Consider the following 19,588-nt stretch of genomic DNA (forward strand, 5'->3'; position numbering starts at 1 on the left):
TGTCTCACATAAAGGCAATATAACAATTATCAATCATGCTGTAGCAAGAATTCCTTTTCAGCTATGGGTTGACTACTTAAGTGCCAAAATCCTTTAAAGCTTGAAATATTATGATATTTATATCTATCAAAAAACCTTGGACACTTCTTCAAAAGCCATGGTAACAGGCAAACTCAAGCTTCCTTACTATCTGTATGTCCAAACTTCAAATCTGGCTCTTTGAAATTATTTAAAAAACAAAATTCACCAAGACACAATTGGTGCAGCAAAGTTTACAGAGAAGAAGATGAAAGAGAAGATATCAAGACTGGTGCTCCTCTGCAATTATTTCACGATCACACCAGCATGGCCCTGAATGACAAGGGCCGGCAAAGTTGTCTGTCCCCTTGGGAAATCCTTCACTAACAATTGAGCTGTTTGTATTTTTATTCATAATCATGCCTTTCAATGTCTTCATATAGTCTTTTTAAATTTTTAAATCATTTTTCTCCATTAGCTAGTAATATTTATTGAATACATAAGATGTGGAGAACTTGGATAGGAAACATAAGGTAATCACTCTGGATAAATGGCTTATTTTCAATGACATTATTCCCAATTGGGCTCATTATGTTGAATCATTAAGGAACCAGAACAGAATAGAGGAAGGAGCTGAGGACTTGGAAAAAAATCTGAAAATAATCCTTTTGTACAAACATCAAAACTATGGTAATCAGCAAAGAGCATTAAAACCTGCAGTGTTCTGAAAAAGAAATATCCTTAAATATGCTATTTATTTTTTATTAAAAAATGTAGAAGAACATAGAAAACAAAGACTTTTCTGCCTAAGCATTAGTCAAGCATGACTACAATCAAAAGGGTTAGGATGATGAACAGTAACAGAGAGTCTACATTACTCTAGCCCTCAGTATACCCATATGAAAAATGAAATTGGATTAATTATATCCAAGGTACCTTTTCAATTCTAAATCATAAAAGTTGCCCCTGGAAGGTATTGATCACTATAATTCAGAAATACCAACCAAAATTAGGAGAAATAAAAACCAAATTCCCAGGTTCTTAGAGGGGTTTTAAGAATTACAAAGAAACACAAAGTTGTTTTCTTACTTTTCTTTTCTATTGCACAACTGGCGGGCTGTGTATTGATCTCCATAGTCAATTAGATGTAGTTGTCGGGAAAAGATAGTCACTCTATTACCAATAAACAAATCTTGTAGATGCACACTCTCATACGGAGTTCGCTTCAGAAAGACGCGATGATTCTTTAAATCATGCTGTGATGAAAAAAAATTTTAGTTAGCAAATTGCAAAATTTCATATAGCTTGGCAATTAAATTTTTAATTTTCTCTGAGAAAGGCTATATATTTTTGCTTAAATTATAAAATCCAGATAGAATATGTTATTGGCCCATTTTGAAGCATAACTCTTAAGTGAAATGTTCTTCTATTTAATTTTTTAAAGGCAGGAAACTTTTCAACAATACTGAAATGTTTGTCCTAGAAAAAAATTTTGTGGTTAATTCAACCTTTTAATTATTTTTAATATAATAAAACTCTTTTGTTGTTGTTTAATATAGATGTGGCCTCCCTGTCTACACACATACACACACACACACACACACACACACACACACACACACACAATCTTACATTATATCATTAACCAATTCTTTGAAAACATGACTTTAAGTAAAAAAACAAACAAACAAAAAAAAAAAAAACCATCATAGGGGCAATTGGACCTTGGACCAATATTATAAATGGGGAATCAGCCAAAGGAAACTTCGAGAATTTGATGTGTAGAAATTCTGACATATTTGTGATGTTAGAAGAATTTGGTTAGAAACCACAGAGTATCTGGACTCTAAGTGAGGAAAACCTGAATTCAAATCCTACCTCAGTAGGTATTAGCTGTGTGCACCTGGGCAAATCATGGCTTTTCACTTCCTTTGTATCCTCAATTTAGCACAGTGCCTGGGAAACATTTAATAAATGTTTACTGACTTATTGAATAGATTTACCCTTTTTCAGATTCATTTGCCTCACATATAAATATAGGGATAATAACAGAAATATCTACTCTATAGGGTGAGGATCAAATGAGGTCCATTATGTAAAACATTTTGTTAGCTTTTATTTTTATTATAAATTGAGGATATTATTAAGAAACTACGATGTTAGGCAACATTATATTCCTATATGCTTACTTTTATAAAACTTGATCTTGTTTATACTGTAAAGCTAAAAGGTTTTTATGTGTAATTTTCATTTAGTAGAAATTTTTTTATTTTGTAGAAATTTTAATAGATTAATGTATAAAATAAAAATTGTTCTATTCTACTATGAACAAAGAATAGAAACATTTACCATTTCAACAGATCCATCCACAGGGTAATATAAAAGGTCATAACGTCGCAGAAGTGAAGCATTTGGATCATACCATTCTACCAAAAAAACGTATCGTTCATCAACATTCTGAAAAAGAATGATTTAAGAATTTTAATATTCCCCTTGAAAGATGCTATTACTTATTATATCACATGGAGCACAATCAAGTAGAAAATGTTTTCAAAACACAAAACCCTAATTGGAGATGGTCTTTTTCTCCTTGAAGAAAGCAAATTGTGTGTGTGTGTGTGTGTGTGTGTGTGTGTGTGTGTGTGTGTGTGTGTGTGTGTATGATTATGGTACTTTACCTACAGGTGGGCCCAAAGCTTGCGACCTGCCTTTGCAGATCTGTGAGTGCCTGGTACATATATAAATATGTATGCATATATATGTATATATTATATATATTTGTATGTGTGTATATATAGCCCTACATGAAAGGACAACATTCAGTCTAGGTAGGATATGAAAGGCAATTACCTCACCCTCTGAGCTTAGATTACACACATACACATATAAGTGTGTATATATGTGGTTAAAAAATTATTCAAGTAGCATGGATTTTATAGAAAATTAATAGTAAGGAGAGAGGGAGAATTTGAAACTAACAATTTAAACTGAATTACTTAAAAACAAAAATTAATATTAAGAACACATGCACAATTATTTTCCTCTACATCACTATCATACCATATTTAATATGTATTCTCTCTGTGTGTACACAGAGAAGAGAAAAATCAGGAGTAAGTGCTCCATTAGATGGATGGATGGATGGATCGATCTGGAACAAAAATCAGGAAGATCCTGTCTGATGCTTCATCTACACATCAGCTGTGTGACCCTGGACAAGTCAATTAACCTCTCTCTGTCCCTGTTTGCTTAACCATAAAATGGGGATAATAATAGCAACTGTTATCTCAGTGTTGTTGTGAGGATAAAATGAAACAATATTAAATTGTTTTGGAAACCTTAAGTGCTACATAAATGCCAGCTATTGTTATAACTATTATTGGAAACATGATCACTGTCTTCAAATGTCTTTTGAGTTACCACATTGACCAGCCAATCACCCAGATTCACCAAGTTAAAATTAAATGATAATTTGTATCCATGTCCCAATGGCAGCTATCAAATGCCAAGAACACAACAGGAAACTCCCTAACCCCTATCCCAATCTCATGTATGCTGTAGTGGATCTCCTTGGACACAATACAGGAGGACACAGATATCTGTTTTCTTACAGATGGGCTGCAATATGCACTGCTGAAGAGAATGCTTGTATCTAGGAAATCACAGCTGAATTAGAGTATTAGAAAATCACATGTAAGAGAGATTATTCTACTTGGTACCAGAAGACAGAACTAGGACCAGTAGGAGAAAGTAATAAAAAAAAAAAAAAAGAAATTATATTTTGGCTCAATGTAAGGAAAAAGGGGCTAAGGAGACTAGACCCATAGGGAGGAGGAGTTCTGCCACATGGAAGGATATTCTCACTCTTGGAGGAGTTTCACAGCCACAGAAGTTCATGGAAGCACTTGAATCTCTGGGTATGTCTAATAAGTCCAACTTGAATACCCTCAGAATGTTTCCTAAACCTATCTGGAAACATCCATTCTCCTTTTCCACCCAATAGCAGCAATAGATGCATGATCATGTACCTTTACCTCTACGTTACACCTAGGGTATATAAGGAATATCCAAGTAGCTTCAAAGAAAATGTGCAGAACTCCCAGCCATCAAGAGAGATAGGAGAAAAGATGACACTCATAGGTACAGGAAGCAAAAGCACTAGGGAGGCTCAAATGAAGCTTGCTTCATGGTCAAGAATTAGTCCAAAGATGCTTGGCTAAAATGGAAAGAAATGCAAGGTCCTAGCCTCCCATTTTACTTCCAAGGTTTTCCATTTCTTTGGGAAGGGCAAAGTGCATCTATCACTCATTCCCTCTAATGACTTTCAAAACATTCATAGAAATCCCTTATTCTAAATGTTTTAGATCTTTCTCTTCTTCTTCCTTTCTCTACCCCAAACACAATCTAAAATGATGATTTGCAGTTGATTAGGATTTGCATTTTAATTAATAAGGACTTATGTTGCTTTTTTGTTTTGTTTTGTTTTTTAGTATCAAGACTAAGGTCTCAAGGTCTATTATGTGGCTGCAAGCTACAGTATGGTTGTTTGCTAATCTACCATACTTTTTCTTCTAACACATTTAACATCACCCAAATTGATCTTGACACCTTTTTTAAGAAGCTCCAGCAGCTCTAAGGAGTTTCTTTTTCATAAGTTGATGCTGACAACAGGTTACTTGGAAATCTGGTATCTCCCAGTTGGTCATATTTATTTTTTCAGACTTTGTAATGCTATGAAATTGGGAAATATTTCCCATAGGAGATAGCCACTGAGTAATTTTTTGAAGAAAGCCACAAATTCTACAAGATAAATCAATGTTGTATGTAGACATAAGTATATATACCTATATTTGTATTTATGTATATAAATTTGTATATAAAAGTCATCAATAGAATATATATTTGAGAGAAATGATTATTTTTCTCTTATATTAATGAACAATTACTATTGAGGAGATCCAGGATGTTTTCCTTTCCTAGTTCTTCATTCTCTACTCAACCAAATCAGTCTATGAAGAATTGGTCTAGCAATATATTGGATTTAACATTCTCCTGCATCTTATTCAGACTCCATTCAACTGGGGAAGCCCAGTATGTTCTAATCAGACTTCAGTAGGGGTAGATCCTTTTTTGTCTAGATTGCTTGGGTCTGATCAAAGTCATATCCCCCAGCTCTTCATTAGAATGGGTTCACCTCTCATTATAATATCCATTCTTCTCATTAACTATTAATCATTCAGAGTTGATTAACATGGGGAAAGGAGACATTCACCCTTCCAAGGACATGTAAGTGTCAATAGGCCACTGTGATCTATCTTTGGCATATGAAAAACAGCCAAATAATCATCCTTTTATTAATAATTTGCTAGTCATAATTACCTAGAAATTATGGGTAGTTAACTTTTTATACTTTTTATACTTCACACACATACATATATACATTTTTTATTTATATAGATAAATTTGTATATACATATACAAAAATACATATGCATATCTCCAAGTGAGGAAGAAAGAGTAATATACCACACACAGAAGACTACTCACACAAAGAAACCAAGGGACAAAAGATTTAAACCCTTTCTTTGGGGGTAAAAAAGAGTTATGTTGAAAATTAGTTTCTAAATATTCATTAGAAAAAAAAATATTTTATTATCTCATTTTCCTCAAGAAACGTGTTAAGCATCAACAATAGGCTAGGCCTAAAAAGAAAAGTATATTTAAGAAGCATCAAACCCAGTGGAATTATACAACCATCAAGATCTTTCAAAGAACAATCTGTGTCAGAAAGTTTCTATCAGAAAAGACAAACAGTAAATTCCTAAAAACACCACAAAACCCACAAAGGTAAAATGAGTCATCTTCATTAAATACAAAAAGAACTTTTACACAAAGAGTCCATTCTAAAGGGAAGTAAGAAGATCCTGACAATGTGGTTGCCAAGCTTTTAAGTATGATCAATTTGGCTTCAGATTGGAAGGTGAGTCATGGGTGTGATACTCAGTAGGGGTGTGCCATATTTTTTTTCTTTAATGCAGTTTTGAAGAATAAAAAGAAACAAGCAAAGAAGAAAGATTCTGGAAGAAGAGAGAGGCAGGAATTGAGGTTTGGCTATTCTGTCAGTGAAAAAGATCAGAGGGATGCTGTGGGAAGCCAGTTTGGGGTACCCGGGCATATCTAGGAGACAAGGATGATGACTCCCTTTTAATCTGAATAGAAGCTAGATGAAAATATCTGCAGGGGGTTTCAAACAAAATTTTACAAAGTCTAGAAGTTTCTAGATGTATCAGCTGCTCTGTAGGCCCTCAAACCAGAATCCTGAACAAACAGCCTGGGGAGAAATTTGTTTTGGAAGGATTTCAAAGTGGATTTGCAAAGTAAAAGTATATTTCACTTGTTGTAGAACTTGTCAATATTAATACATTCTTCTCATTTCATACATGAAGAAGCTAAGAGAAAAAAAGTCACTCATCTGGCTCCCTCAGCTACACTGGGAAAGCCAAGACAAAATTCAAGTATGCTGCCTCCTAACCCAATCATCTTTCCATCATATTATTTTCATTGCTTTACAACTTAAGTTGACTGGTGTCATTTAAAAGTGTAGCTAAACCAATTATGCCTAGGAATTTGAAATCTTTCTATCTTGATTCAGTTTGTTTCTACTTAACATTAAAGAGAAAACATAATTCACATTTATATAGGGTGTTAGAACACTTTCCCTACAATGAACCTATGAAATAGTTTGTGGAAATGTTATTCCCATTTTACAGAAGTAGAGCTGAATGAATATTCATATAGCTTTTTTAAGTTCTCAATCTTACCTGCCTGATGATAATCTGATGACTATTACAGACAGATACCCTACATAGGCACAACATACTTAATTAAGAAGAACCACAACTGCAGGCAGTGTCTCTATAGGAAATAACCAGCCTTTAGGTAGATGATATGCTTTACACATTCTGTTTCATTGATAAAAATTTTGACACAGGGTTTTTATTTTTCTTCATCAAATGATTACTCTAGTTTTCTTTATCAAATGGTATTATAATTTTATAACATATTTTAAGGATTTCAGAGAACAGTTCTTCAATTGACCACAAAGTTCCACAGTACACATCTTAAATTTTGAATTTGCTTCATCCAGTACACCAATCCTATCTAAAAATCATGGCAACAAAAGAAAAAACTGTCTTTTTAAAAAGTACAGTATATTAAAAGGGACTTCTAGTCGGACTACCTCAACTATGAGTCACTTTTTCAATAATATAAGTTTTATATACATATAAATTTACATAGACATGTGCATGTATATATATATGTATATTTATATGATATACACAGTGTGATTGTTAACTTTAAAAAGGCACAAATTATACAGATTTTTCCTTTCATTCTGAAAACATTTTCATTAATTGCTTCAAAAAGTTAATGGGTATTAAACATAATCTAAGGCAATTAATATGATAATCTTCTTGAAATATCCTGAGTAGATGGATTTAAATATGATGCTGACTGAGAAAGAAAATATCTGGACATGAAATACTGGCCATGACATATGTTTCCTAACATTTCATGGTTAAAGCTGCACAATCAACTGAAATTAATTGAAACATATTTCAAAGAATTCCACATATATTAAATATTACAATCTTTTAATCAATGAATAAATAACTTTTCTACCTATACATGGACTACTCCCTACTATCCAAAAATATTCTTTCCATCTCTGTATGTGCCCCATTGTCTCCTCTGACACTGCCACCATTCTGATGCAGGTCTTCATTAGAATGGTCCCAGTAGGACCTTTGTTAGGAGCTAATTGCACGGGGCAGACAAACAGGCTGCTATTGCCCACCAGGAGAGGTGAAGGGGGCTTGGGTTGTGATAAACAGGATGTGGATATCTATTCATCCAGGTGCACAGAGCTTGGATTAACAAACAGGATGCGGGAGCTTGGGTCATACTATATCTGCTTTTTTTTGTTGTTTTTAGCAAGTTCTGACTGATGGTTAAGGAGTAAACATCCCCCTTGAGGGGGTCTAATTAATGGCTAGAGAATAAACATACCTTTCTTTTGGGAGGAGAGTATCCAGTCCAAATTACCTCCTCCAACCAGCCAGTCTCCTAATGCTGCTTGGCTCCATTTGCTTTTACAACAACTAAGTCCTGGGGCAGCTAGTTAGTGTAGTGGACAGAACACCTGCCTGAAGTCAGGAGGACCTGCTGGTGGGTCTGCCTGCCCCAAGTCTTTTCCACTCTAATCTATACTCCATTTAATGACCAAAATGATTTTCCTAAAGTACAAGTCCAACCATGTCATCCTTTAAAAAAAAAAAAAAAAAACTCAGTAAACTCTAGTGATTCCCTGCACCTCCGGAATCAATCAATCAATAAATATTTATTAGGTACCAACTATGTGCCAGGTACTGTGCTAAGTGCTAGGGATACATAAAAGGCAAAAGACAGTTCCTTTCCTCAAATAGCTAACAACCTAATGCAAACAAAACTATACAAAGCAACCTGTACATAGGATAAATAGGAAAGAGGAGAGACAGTAGAATTAAGAAAATTGGCAAAGGCTTCTGACAGAAGGTGGGCTTTTAGTTGTGGCTTAAAGGAAGCCAGGCAATTCAGGAGTCAGAGGGGAGAAGAGGGCCATTTGGGATAGCCAGAAAAAATGCCCCCAGTCTAGAGATGGAGCGTCTTGTTCATCAAACCACCAGGAGGCACTAGAATTAAAGCTTTCCTATTTTGTGTTACAAGCAGATGAAACAAGTACTAAACTATACTTCTGATCACCTATGTTGTGAAAAACACTATTATGGAGAATGTAATACGAGGCAAACCTACTAATAGCAATGTCACACATCCACTAGAAATGCTGAATGCAACTGACAGCTCTCCCCTGCAGAGGGCCACAGATAGTGGGGGAACTCTGGGTGAAGTTTTAGACCCTTCAGCCCAGAGGGAACCTGCTAACAATATCTGGTTTGGCTCCCCATTTTCCCTTTGGTGTTCCTATCTTTCCTGAGAAGTCAGGGAGGGCATGACCACCTGTGTTCTTCTAGAAAGGATACTCACAACAAGGTGTTAACTCAGTGGAATTAATGAAACAATGGTTATCTAGTACTTAGCACAGTGATGTAATAGTTTTCTAGTTCTAGTACAGCATATTCAGAATCCTGTAATGATTTATTGTAATAGGGTATATAAGAACTGGGGACAGGCAGTCAGACAGAAGTCAGACTGGCAGACTGCTGGATGAGAATGGGTCAGACAATAAAGATAATAAAGACTTTGGACTCTATTCTCGTCCATTCTTGTGGTGTCTATCCTACTGAGACCAAGGCCCTTCCGAAGGAAGGATAACTACTGTAGATCTTTATCATCCCCTTGCCAACCCAAAAGCCTGATTGTAATATCCGGACTAGCTTTCTGGAGGTCCTCAGATCAGCCCAAGTCCTTGGCCTTAGTGGAGAAGTGATGAAGGCAGGAGAGCCACCACAAGGCTGATCAAAGATGGAATTAATCATTTCCAGTCCTTCTCAGCCCTTATATACCTTAGTATAATTACATCATTACAGCACACTATGTATGTGTGAACTAGAGAACCATCATTTCATCAACTTTGTTTCAAGTATACTTCTCCAGAGTTCCGGCCCTCTACACCAGATTACTCCCACCATCTCTCTCCTTGGAAAAGTGACCAGATAGCTGACTGGATCCAATGTAAATTTTCTAAACTCTACTGGGTTGTCACCCAGAAGGCTGATCCTTTTTTTTCCTCCCTAATTCCTTCTCTATTCCAGGAGTGGGACTCAGATACAATCCACTAATCCATACATAAGGATCCCTGTGAGCCACACATTGACTTGGTTTTAAAATGTAATGTTATGTCTTTTACTATGATTTTATTAATTTTGCTCTATGTCTGTTATTTATTTGTTATTTGTAATGTGTTTGTTTTTTAAAGTATTTCCCAATTACATTTTAATATGGTTCAGACTGCTCTATTCTACTGATCAAGGTGGTTGCTCTATACCATCTCTTTCTTCAAGGCTCCCATAATGCCTCCTCATTGCTGAAAATTTCAACTTGTGCTTTTAAAAATGATCAAGATCATTCATTTCAACCTTTCTTTTCCCCTTTGAAATTCACAACCTCTAGCCATCACCTCTCAGGGTGAGGGTCCCTGCCCTCTACACATACCTTCAGCCCCAATCCCTCAAATCTTCTCTGGAAGACTCCCTTCAGTTTCATGCCTTCTCTAGATAAGCTTTTATCTCATACTCTTTTTTCTTTTGCCTTAAAATCTTCCCAAATCTGCTCCAGCCTTAAAAACAAAAAAACCCCTCACTTGATCTTTTACTGTCATTCAGCTGTTTCAGTCATATCCAACTGTTTGGGACCCTATTTAGAGTTTTCTTGGCAGACACACAAAAGTCTCCAGCTCATTTACAGATGAGGAAACTGAGGCAGGCAGAATGAAGGACTTGCCTGGTAATAAGAGTCTGAGGCCATATTTGAATTCAGCTCTTTCTGAAAGGCTGGACACTATCCACTGAGCTGTCTCACTAAGCCTAGCTGTCTTATAAAAGACCCTCTTCTGCTTGTGGATAAATTTAAATCTCATATTCCTTTCTACTTAAAGTTGTGTATTCTGAATAACACCAATAGCTTGCTTTACCTACAAATCTTATACATTTAATTTGCAAGCTAAGTGTTTACCTTTTTGCAACAGATTTTTATCTTCCTCCTTTAATAGAGGTTCATACTTATTCACTGGACTTGAAATCAGCAAGTACTTTAAGTCCTCCTCCCCATTTTACAAGAAATCTCCAGAAAATAAAGATTGCACTTGGGACAGCAACTTCTAAAAAGTTCAGAAGACATTATATTTTGGCCAGCTCGGACCGGGATATGAAGGGAATCCAAATTCCTAAGGGGGCACCATAGTGCGCACAGGGCCCTGCCTGAAGTCCACCTCTTGCTGACTGGATGATCCTGGCCAAGTCCCTTAACCTCTTTATGTCTCAGTTTCCTCATCTATCAAATGGGAAGGAAATGGCCAACCCCTCCAGTACCTCTGCTAAATAAACCCTGTGGGGTCACAAAGGGTTGGACAGGAACCAAACAGATGAACCCCACCAAAGAAGGCAACATGTCCTTTGTGCACAAGCAATTACATTCCAGCTGGCCAACATAAATTAGCATTTCCTGAGCATTTGTTTAATAATTAAGCAACAAGTCTGAAATCACCTACATGATTCAAATCCACAGAGTTCAGAGCACAGCACAGCTTAGCAACTTGCTTTCTATCCATTAAAAGAAAGGGAATAACTTGGGACAATAAGAAATGTTGTTTTTTATCTTGACTTGTTTTGCATCTTTTTGTTTATTTTGGTGTACCCCAGGATAAGCCGAAAACCCTGCTCTTTCCTCATTTTTCACACATGCAAAAATCTAGAGGCAATGTTTTGTCCCTGTGTCTCAGAGATAACAAGGTTTCCAAAGAGGAGACTGTGGCCCTCAGAGTAGAAGACAACTGGAGGGAATGCAAGAAAGTTCCCAGGGTATCCTGCAGCACAAGAGCTGTTGGAGGCTCTTTCCCTCTCTCCCACCCCTCTTCTGAGGCTGACCTGCAGTAGCAGCAAAAGGGACAGAAAGGCTGAGTCAGTGCTTTGGGAAGTCAAAGGGGAACAGGAGAGAGGCTGAGCCAGAAGCCTGGGGAGCAAGGGCCCTCTAAGACTGAGCAGGGCCCAGAGGCAGCAGGGGGGCCATGGTGAGCGGCCAGGGAAGTCTGGCATACTCTGGGAGAACAACAGTGTCAGAGGAGACCATCTCCCTCCAGAAGCTGGGGCACACACTCATCAACCATCTGCTGTGCCCTGGGTACCAGAACAGGCTCAATTCCAAAAGGGTCATACTCCACTCCTCAGGATCTCTGCCCTCTCCCATTATTCAATCAAGCTCTGCTCTCCAAGTTAGTAACTCTCTGATATGCTCACCAAGTAAATTCATATGAACTTCATCTTTTTATCTATTATCACAAGCTTTGGACTCAATTTAGATCTAAAGCCATGACATATTCTTTTAAGTTAAGAAATATCAAAGAAATTTAAAAGTATAACAAAATAAAACAACAATACAATAAAATACAGATATATGACTACACATAAAATGGAATTGATAGATCTTGCTTGTTTTATTTTCATATTAAAAGTCTCCATATATAGATATATACACTAAATTTGATTATGCATTCTGTTTATCAGTAAAATATCATTTGATCTTATGACATTTCATTTTTAAATCAAGTTAATCTAGGTTGTTAATCTGGGATCTTTTTTGGTAACTGTATTATGATATAATTGGTTTCCTTCACAAACTTATATATTTTATCTTCTGCATTTAAAAAATTATTCTGGGAAGGAATATACAGGCTTTTCCAGACTCTATATGTCACAAAAATGATTGAGAACCAGAAATCTTATAAATTCAACCAATTTAAATTCCTTGCATTTTAATGTAGCACCCTTTCAGCTTCAAATATATTTAAGTTGATATAATATATCAACTAATTAAGTCAACCAAAAAAGATGTGCTGATCACAAATATTTACATGCTCAGAATGAACCCTGGTACAGGAAATACCAAAAAAAAAAAAAAAAAAGTCTAAGTCACAATCCCTGCTGTCATGAAATTTCTAAATCATCTGGGCAAATTCTTATGATAAACATGAAACAACAGCAAAAAATACAAAAGCATGCAATGAAGTACAAAGTTGGGGGGGGGGGAACTTGGCTTTATGGAAATAGCCCTGTAGAGGGCCGGAGATAGTGGAGAAACTCTGGGTAAGGTATAAATAAGCCCCTTCAGCCTAGAAGTAACCTGCTGACAATGTCTGGTTTGGCTCCCCACCTCCCTTTGGTTCTCTCCCTTAGAGAAGTCAGGGAGAGTGTGACCATCTGTGTTCTACTTGAAGCAAGGGATACCTACAATAAGAGGCTCATATCAATAGCAGGGTGCTTATATAGTTAGCACTTGTTCAGTGTGATGTGATATTATAATGGTTGGGACATGTTTAGTGTGCTGTAATGATGTAATCATACTGAGGTATTTAAGGGCTAAGAGGACTGGAAATGAGGACACCAAATCTTTGACCATCCTCTGAGTCTCCTGCCTTCTTTACTCCTCACTAAGACCAAGGCTGGTCCCAAGATCCTCCAGAGAGCTAGTCCCTATGGTATATTTTGGCACCCCAATTTGGGGGCTCCAGAAAGCACACTACATTTTGGTGTCCAAACAGGGACCTCCAGAAGGACACTACATAGCACTAACTGAGCATCCAGGTCTCTGAACAGCTCAGGCACTGACCGTACCTCTTTTTCACACCCTTTTAACACCAATGATCTCATCTATAAAATAAAAGTATTTAACTAAATAATCACTAAGATCTAATATTCTGTGTCCCTTTTCTGTGCAAAAGGAATTCTGAGAAAAGCAGGATCAAAATAGCTGGAGGTCCAGACCAAAGCTTGGTGGAGGGACTTGACAACATGAGCCCTGAGGGCCATGTTAAGATTTCTCTAGCCAGAGTTATAAATGGAGAGAGGGGGCACAAAGAAGACAATGTTTTGGAATACTCGTGGCAAAATGAGAGAAAGCATGCTAATTGGACAAAAGAATAACTACTGGACCACAGTGACAAATAGAATTCCGTTGAGTGGCCAAGGCCCAATTTTACTGTCTGGACATCAGCATTGTAACAAAGGGTAAGTCACTGGAGACTTTTGAGCAGATGAATGAAAGAAGCTGAAATTGTGATGGAATCCTATGGGCCTGCTAGGCCAGCCCATACTGGAACAAAATTCCTTTACGGCAAAGTGGACTTGCGTCTTTCACCCAGCCTTTGCTTAAGGACCTTGAAGTCTTGAGTCCTGACGCTGCTCTTCCTAGCAGTGGTCAGCTCTGACTGTCAAAAAGCTTCCCTTCATGAAATCTAAACATGCATTTTTCCTGCCATCCCAAACCCCAGAGTATCTAGTGTTGCTTTCTGGGGCCTAAACTATCTTCCATACTGCAGATTTTCAGACATTCTATGAGAATTGCCATTTCCCCCAGGAATCATCCCCCCAGGAAGGATCATCAACTGAGGCTCTAGGGCATCATTTTAGTGAAATTTAATATTGAGAAATGTAAAGTTTATACTTGGTTTTAAAAAAATTGACAAATAGCCAAATAGGCATAGCTATCATATAAGATAAATTAAAATTCTGCATTACAGAGGCATAGTATCCAGGATGAGGGAGTTCATGGTACTAGAAATCTGGGATATCGGAAAGACACACCCAGGATTTGTGAAGAGGTGGAGACCAGAGAAAGGATCCAAAGTGTTGGGGAAGATCCCTTATGGAGGGTTGATGCCTAAGGCTAAGAACTGAGGAGGATAAGAAGTCACGGATGATGGATTATTCGTTATCCCACCTTTAGGAGAGAAGATCTCAGGCCTATTTAAGTATTCATGAATATTTCAAGAAAGGTAAAGACATCTTGTGCCATAGAAGATATGACCTGGATAGGGTTTCAGAGTACTGGCTCTGAAGTAGTGAAGGCCTAGATAATAAGGCTAAATACGTTGGGCCTAAGGTCCCAAAGTTACTGGAAGAGCTGAGACTCCAGCTCAATGTTTCAAGTGATAGATAATCAGTCCTCTCAATCCATGTGATTTTTTTTAAAAATTCAGTCTTTCCAAAAAGGAGCATGTGTGTACCCACTTACACCATTACCTACCTATATGAAATGCAGTTCACAAAAAGGGGAAGAAGAGAAGGTAAAAATGTAATGAGAATCTGATGTTAAAATAAATTCTGAACTACATTCTTCTGATAGCAAGAACATTTCCAGCACTAGAGTTGAGTAATCTATAGGACACCATACTCCAAAGCAACAAAAACAGACTGGAAATTCTATTGCTTCAATTATTGCCTGTTAGTGAATGTATCATAGAGATCAGGAATTCATTGAGACAAATTACAGAACTTTCCATTTTAAGACTGTGTGAAAGCCCCAATCCTTTTTGGTGCCAGTCTTCTCCTAGAGACGCCCATGGTGACAGAATCACGAAACACCATCATCTCCCAAGAATAAAAATGGAGGGGAACCTAAAGAACCATCAAGGCTATCCAGCGGCAGGCCACAGCAGGTGACCTACAACAGCACCCAGAGGCAAGGATGGCTCATGAGAGGTACCTCCACATGGAGCAGTGGCCACAAACCAATCATAGTGAGAGTTCTAGAGAGGTGGGGTAAAGAGGGCGCTCTGCGGGCCTCAGCTCTCTCGGCTGGCTCTGCTTGCCAAGGCCCTTCAACTCCAAAGTAGTCACTGCACGGAGCCCACCGGTCCAGATTCTTTAAGGGGCAGCCATTGTAGAGAGAGCACGGGGCTGGGGTCAGGAAGGCTGAGCTGAGGGCCAGCCTCCGGCACTGACCAGCGGGATGGCAGGGCAAGTTCTTTTGCCCAGTCTGTCTCAGTTTCCTCATCTGCAAAATGAGCTGGAGAAAGAAATAGCAAACCACTTGCCAAGAAAACCCTAAAGAGATCACAAAGCCTTTGACACGACTGAAAGGATCAAAAAAACACCAAAATCCCCTTTTAATGCTACCAAACAGTATCTCAAAGCATGAATTCCACATAGCTGTACTCTTAAACCAGAAGTTGCCCGTGAGGAGTGATTAAAAAAAAAAAAAAAAAAAAAAAAAAAAAAAAAAAAAAAAAGCAATCTGTATTAAACGTTCCAAAGAATTCATTTCACATAACCTCGAGCATTCTGAGAATACAAGGGGCTATTAAACATTATCTAATACAGCAAGCAAATAACTACTGAAATTTCTCCATCACTTCTGTGACTCAGCCAAAACTAGTTTCTCACCTGTACAGACTGTCCTCAGAGAGCTATTGCTCTATCATAAATCCCCTGTACAAACAGCTGGAAAGCAGTTAAAGCTAACCTTGTCTTCATTTGGAGACTATAATCAATAAATGTCAACCACACATTATTATACTGACATAGTTTAGATAAGAAAATTACATTAAGAAGGGGGAAAAAAGAGGTAAAGTTGAGTTCTATCAATAATCTTAATCAAGTTCATCTATTCCTTGAGACCTAAATTAATGCTTCCATACAATTTTCCACTAAAAAAAAAAAAGTCCTAAGTTTATACTGCACTGTGGCAGACATGATCCAACAGGGAACCAACGAGGCCCCTAGCCCTTCTTCTATACATTTTCCCTAGGACTTCAGCTCAGTAGCATACATATATATATATATATATATATATATATATATATATATATATATATATATATATATATATATATATATATACATATATATATATATATATCTCCACACCACTATTAGATTCAATTCATAATAATAATAGTTGATATTTATGTAGAGTTTATCATTAGCCTTACAAATATTCCCTCATTTGATCTTCACAACAATCTTGGGAGGGAGGTGCTGCCATTATTCCCTTTTTACAGATGAGGACACTGAGGCAGACAGAGGTGAGGGGACTTGCCTGGGGTTACTACACAGCTGGCCAGAGCTTAATCTTCTGCACCACCCACCTGGCCAACTTGAAGAGGAAAGTAAAAACTGAGATCACCGGTGAGGTATAAAGGAAAGGGGATTACTTCAAAGTCAAAGTAGTACAGTTCCTTGAGGACTCTGTCTACACTTCCGCACGTGGGCTAGTGCCTGAAGCCTGTTTGTTCCTCTTCACATGTGTAAAATCTCACCATCTGGGACAGGATTCCTTTGCTTGGCCTTTGCTTGGCACAGCAATCTGTTCCTCACCCAGGCCTCATAAATTTATTCAACTGCAATATGATTAACATTTACATAGAGTTATCTTTTCACGGCTCTATCCTACCCCAAAGGCACAATTTGTTCCTAACAGTCTAGCATTGCCACCAACTCAGGTCCTTAAGGAATCACCGGGTGGGGGAGAAGGGAGGAGCCACAAATGCTTACCCAACAGTTACAAACTTCTCTCTGAAAAGTAAAACTCAGATTTTCTCACTTGTCTTTCTTTTTAAAATACTAACTTAAAGGGGGAAGCTAGGTAGTGCAGTGGATAGAACACCTGAAGTCAGGAGGACCTTAGTTCAAATACTGCCTCAGACACTTAACACATCCTAGCTGTGTGACGCTGGGCAAGTCACTTAACCCCAATTGCCTCAGCCAAATATTTATTTATTTATATATATACATACATATATAAATATACATGCATATATAAATATGTATGTACATATGAATATATATGTACATATTTAACAAAGTATAAGTTAAAAACTAATTTTCAAAAACTATGAAATTTTCCTGGTGTAGGATATTTCCCTTATACTCAATTCCCAAAGAATTTATACTGTTGCCTTTCAGAATCTGAAGTGGAAAACTGAGCAGCCTTAAATAATCTACCCCAGGAATTACAAGTAGCCCCAAAAAACAGGAACCAGCTCACTTTTGTTTTAAATCTCCCAGGTCTACCCTAGTACCTTGAGAAGAGATTAAGTGTAAAAAGTTGACAAGAAAATAGAGTGAATGGAGTTAGTGGTTGAATTAGTCCTAGAATCAACGTTTTCCTAATTATAATCCAATACCCTAGAGCTCAAAGGAAACATTTAATAAATGTTTCCAGAATGAATCAATTGATTAATTTCTTGATTTAATGAAAGAGGAAAAAAAAGTTCTTTGTTGTTTAAAAAAAAAACTCATTTAGGTAATTTTTTTTCTTTCAGAAAGAGTCTAAAAGAAGCATTTTTTTTTCTTTTTTCTTGGGAGGAATATGAATTAATAATAATAACAGGGATTGACCAATCCCACAAGACGAAGATGCACGCCTTTCTTTGCAGAGATATAGGACACTGCATAGTCATCAGATCCAACTGATATGCTAGTTTTATTAAACTGCTTCTTTTTCTCTTTCTTTTTATTTTTTTACTATAAGGAAGAAAGAGCACCAGATTTGAGAGTAGGGATATATGCAAGAGTAAAAGTGATGTAAAAACAAAAGATACCAAAGAAATTTTTTAACATTTTATAAGGAGTAAATTAATTATGTATAAAAGCAAAATACATGGTAGATTATTTTATAATTTACAAGGGCAGAAATCATCTACATTGCATCACAATGTAATGAAGAGTCTAGATCTAGAATAAGAAGAAACTTCATTTCAATCTTGCCACAGAGAAAGCTAACCATAAGATCATGAGGAAAATCACTTTATCTTGTTTTCAATTTGCTCATCTGAGCTAATGCATTGTAAAGTGCTGCCAAACACCCCCACTAAATACAGGGACATATGCTTTTCTTCAACTACATCAGCTTTCCTGTATTAGTGATTAGGTCAAAATCTTGAGTGATTAGAGTACTCATCTAGCAGGTTTAATCAAGCACAAAGGAAAATCAATGCATGTGAAGAATACCTGCCTCCAGATAGGGATATGCAGACTGAACAGCCCAGTGAGCTTGTCCATCCGTGTAAGTACTTTGGGTGTACTTTGTAAATGCACAATCACCAGGGACCATAATCAAACAGGTGAAGGAGGGGAATCTGGATCCCATCTTTTTAATATTAATAATCTACCAAAACTAAACTAAGTAATTGTGAGTCATTGCATTTGAGTCTCCAAAGACTCAAAAATGAGTTTTACTCATGGAGTACAGGATAGGCTTATCGTTTAACATGGGGACTCTAAAACACAGGACAATAAGAATTATGACGAGCTGGAAGAGGGTATATATTTGATGTAGGTGGGCCTGGGCCTGAAGTCAAGAAGACTCATCTTTCCTGGGTGCAAATCCGGCCTGAGACACTTATTAGCTGTGTGACCTCATGCAAGTCACTTAATCTGTTTTGTCTCAATTTCCTCATCTGTAAAGTGAGGTGGAAAAGGAAATAAGCCCCTCCAGCATCTCTACCAAGAAAGCCCCTAATGAGTCATAAAGAGTTGAATACAAGTGAAATGACTAAACAAGAAGTTGATTTAAAAAGATGGGTTGGTCAAGGACAAGAACAAGGATGACTGCTGGGTAGCTCCAATGCTCTGCTAACCCTTAGGACATCTGACAATGCCTCTTGTTGTGCACTTATGGGAGGACATAGAAAAAAAGCTATTCAGTAAATTGAGCAGTCTGTGTCACTGGATGGAATTTTGACACTGATGAGGGCACAAATCCTTTTAAGTTTCCATTAAAGACTGCAAGTTAACTTATCAAACCTTAGCACACAAAAACTAAAAATATTTTGTTTAGGAATAGAGAAATGCACACTAAATTCAGATCTAGTACAAAAGGTTTAATGATGTATCTCATGTCTGCCTAACATTCAATTCAAAAACGTCTTTATTCAAAAAAATCATCAATTTTTTTAAATAATAAGTAGAATTTAATGCACTAATTTTTGCAAAGCACTTCATATGTCTCATTTGAATTTCACAAAAAAACTTGTGTAGTACATGCTATAGATATTGTGATAATGTTATCACTTGAT

General features: G+C 37.0%; 1 protein-coding gene across 4 annotated transcripts in view; it reads right to left on the reverse strand.

The window, feature by feature from the left end:
• The window catches only part of NME7 (NME/NM23 family member 7), a 155,739-nt gene that overhangs the window by 120,225 nt on the left and 15,926 nt on the right, over positions 1-19,588 (reverse strand). For all 4 annotated transcript variants that reach the window (XM_074308297.1, XM_074308299.1, XM_074308296.1 and 1 more), the window contains exons 2-3: positions 2,368-2,475; positions 1,108-1,274 (exon numbers count right to left, since the gene is read on the reverse strand). In XM_074308297.1, coding sequence (XP_074164398.1) covers positions 1,108-1,274; positions 2,368-2,475 — 275 coding nt within the window. The remainder of the gene's footprint in view (positions 1-1,107; positions 1,275-2,367; positions 2,476-19,588) is intronic.

This window comes from Sminthopsis crassicaudata, chromosome 4 (assembly GCF_048593235.1).
Source record: "Sminthopsis crassicaudata isolate SCR6 chromosome 4, ASM4859323v1, whole genome shotgun sequence".
Lineage (NCBI taxonomy): Eukaryota > Metazoa > Chordata > Mammalia > Dasyuromorphia > Dasyuridae > Sminthopsis > Sminthopsis crassicaudata.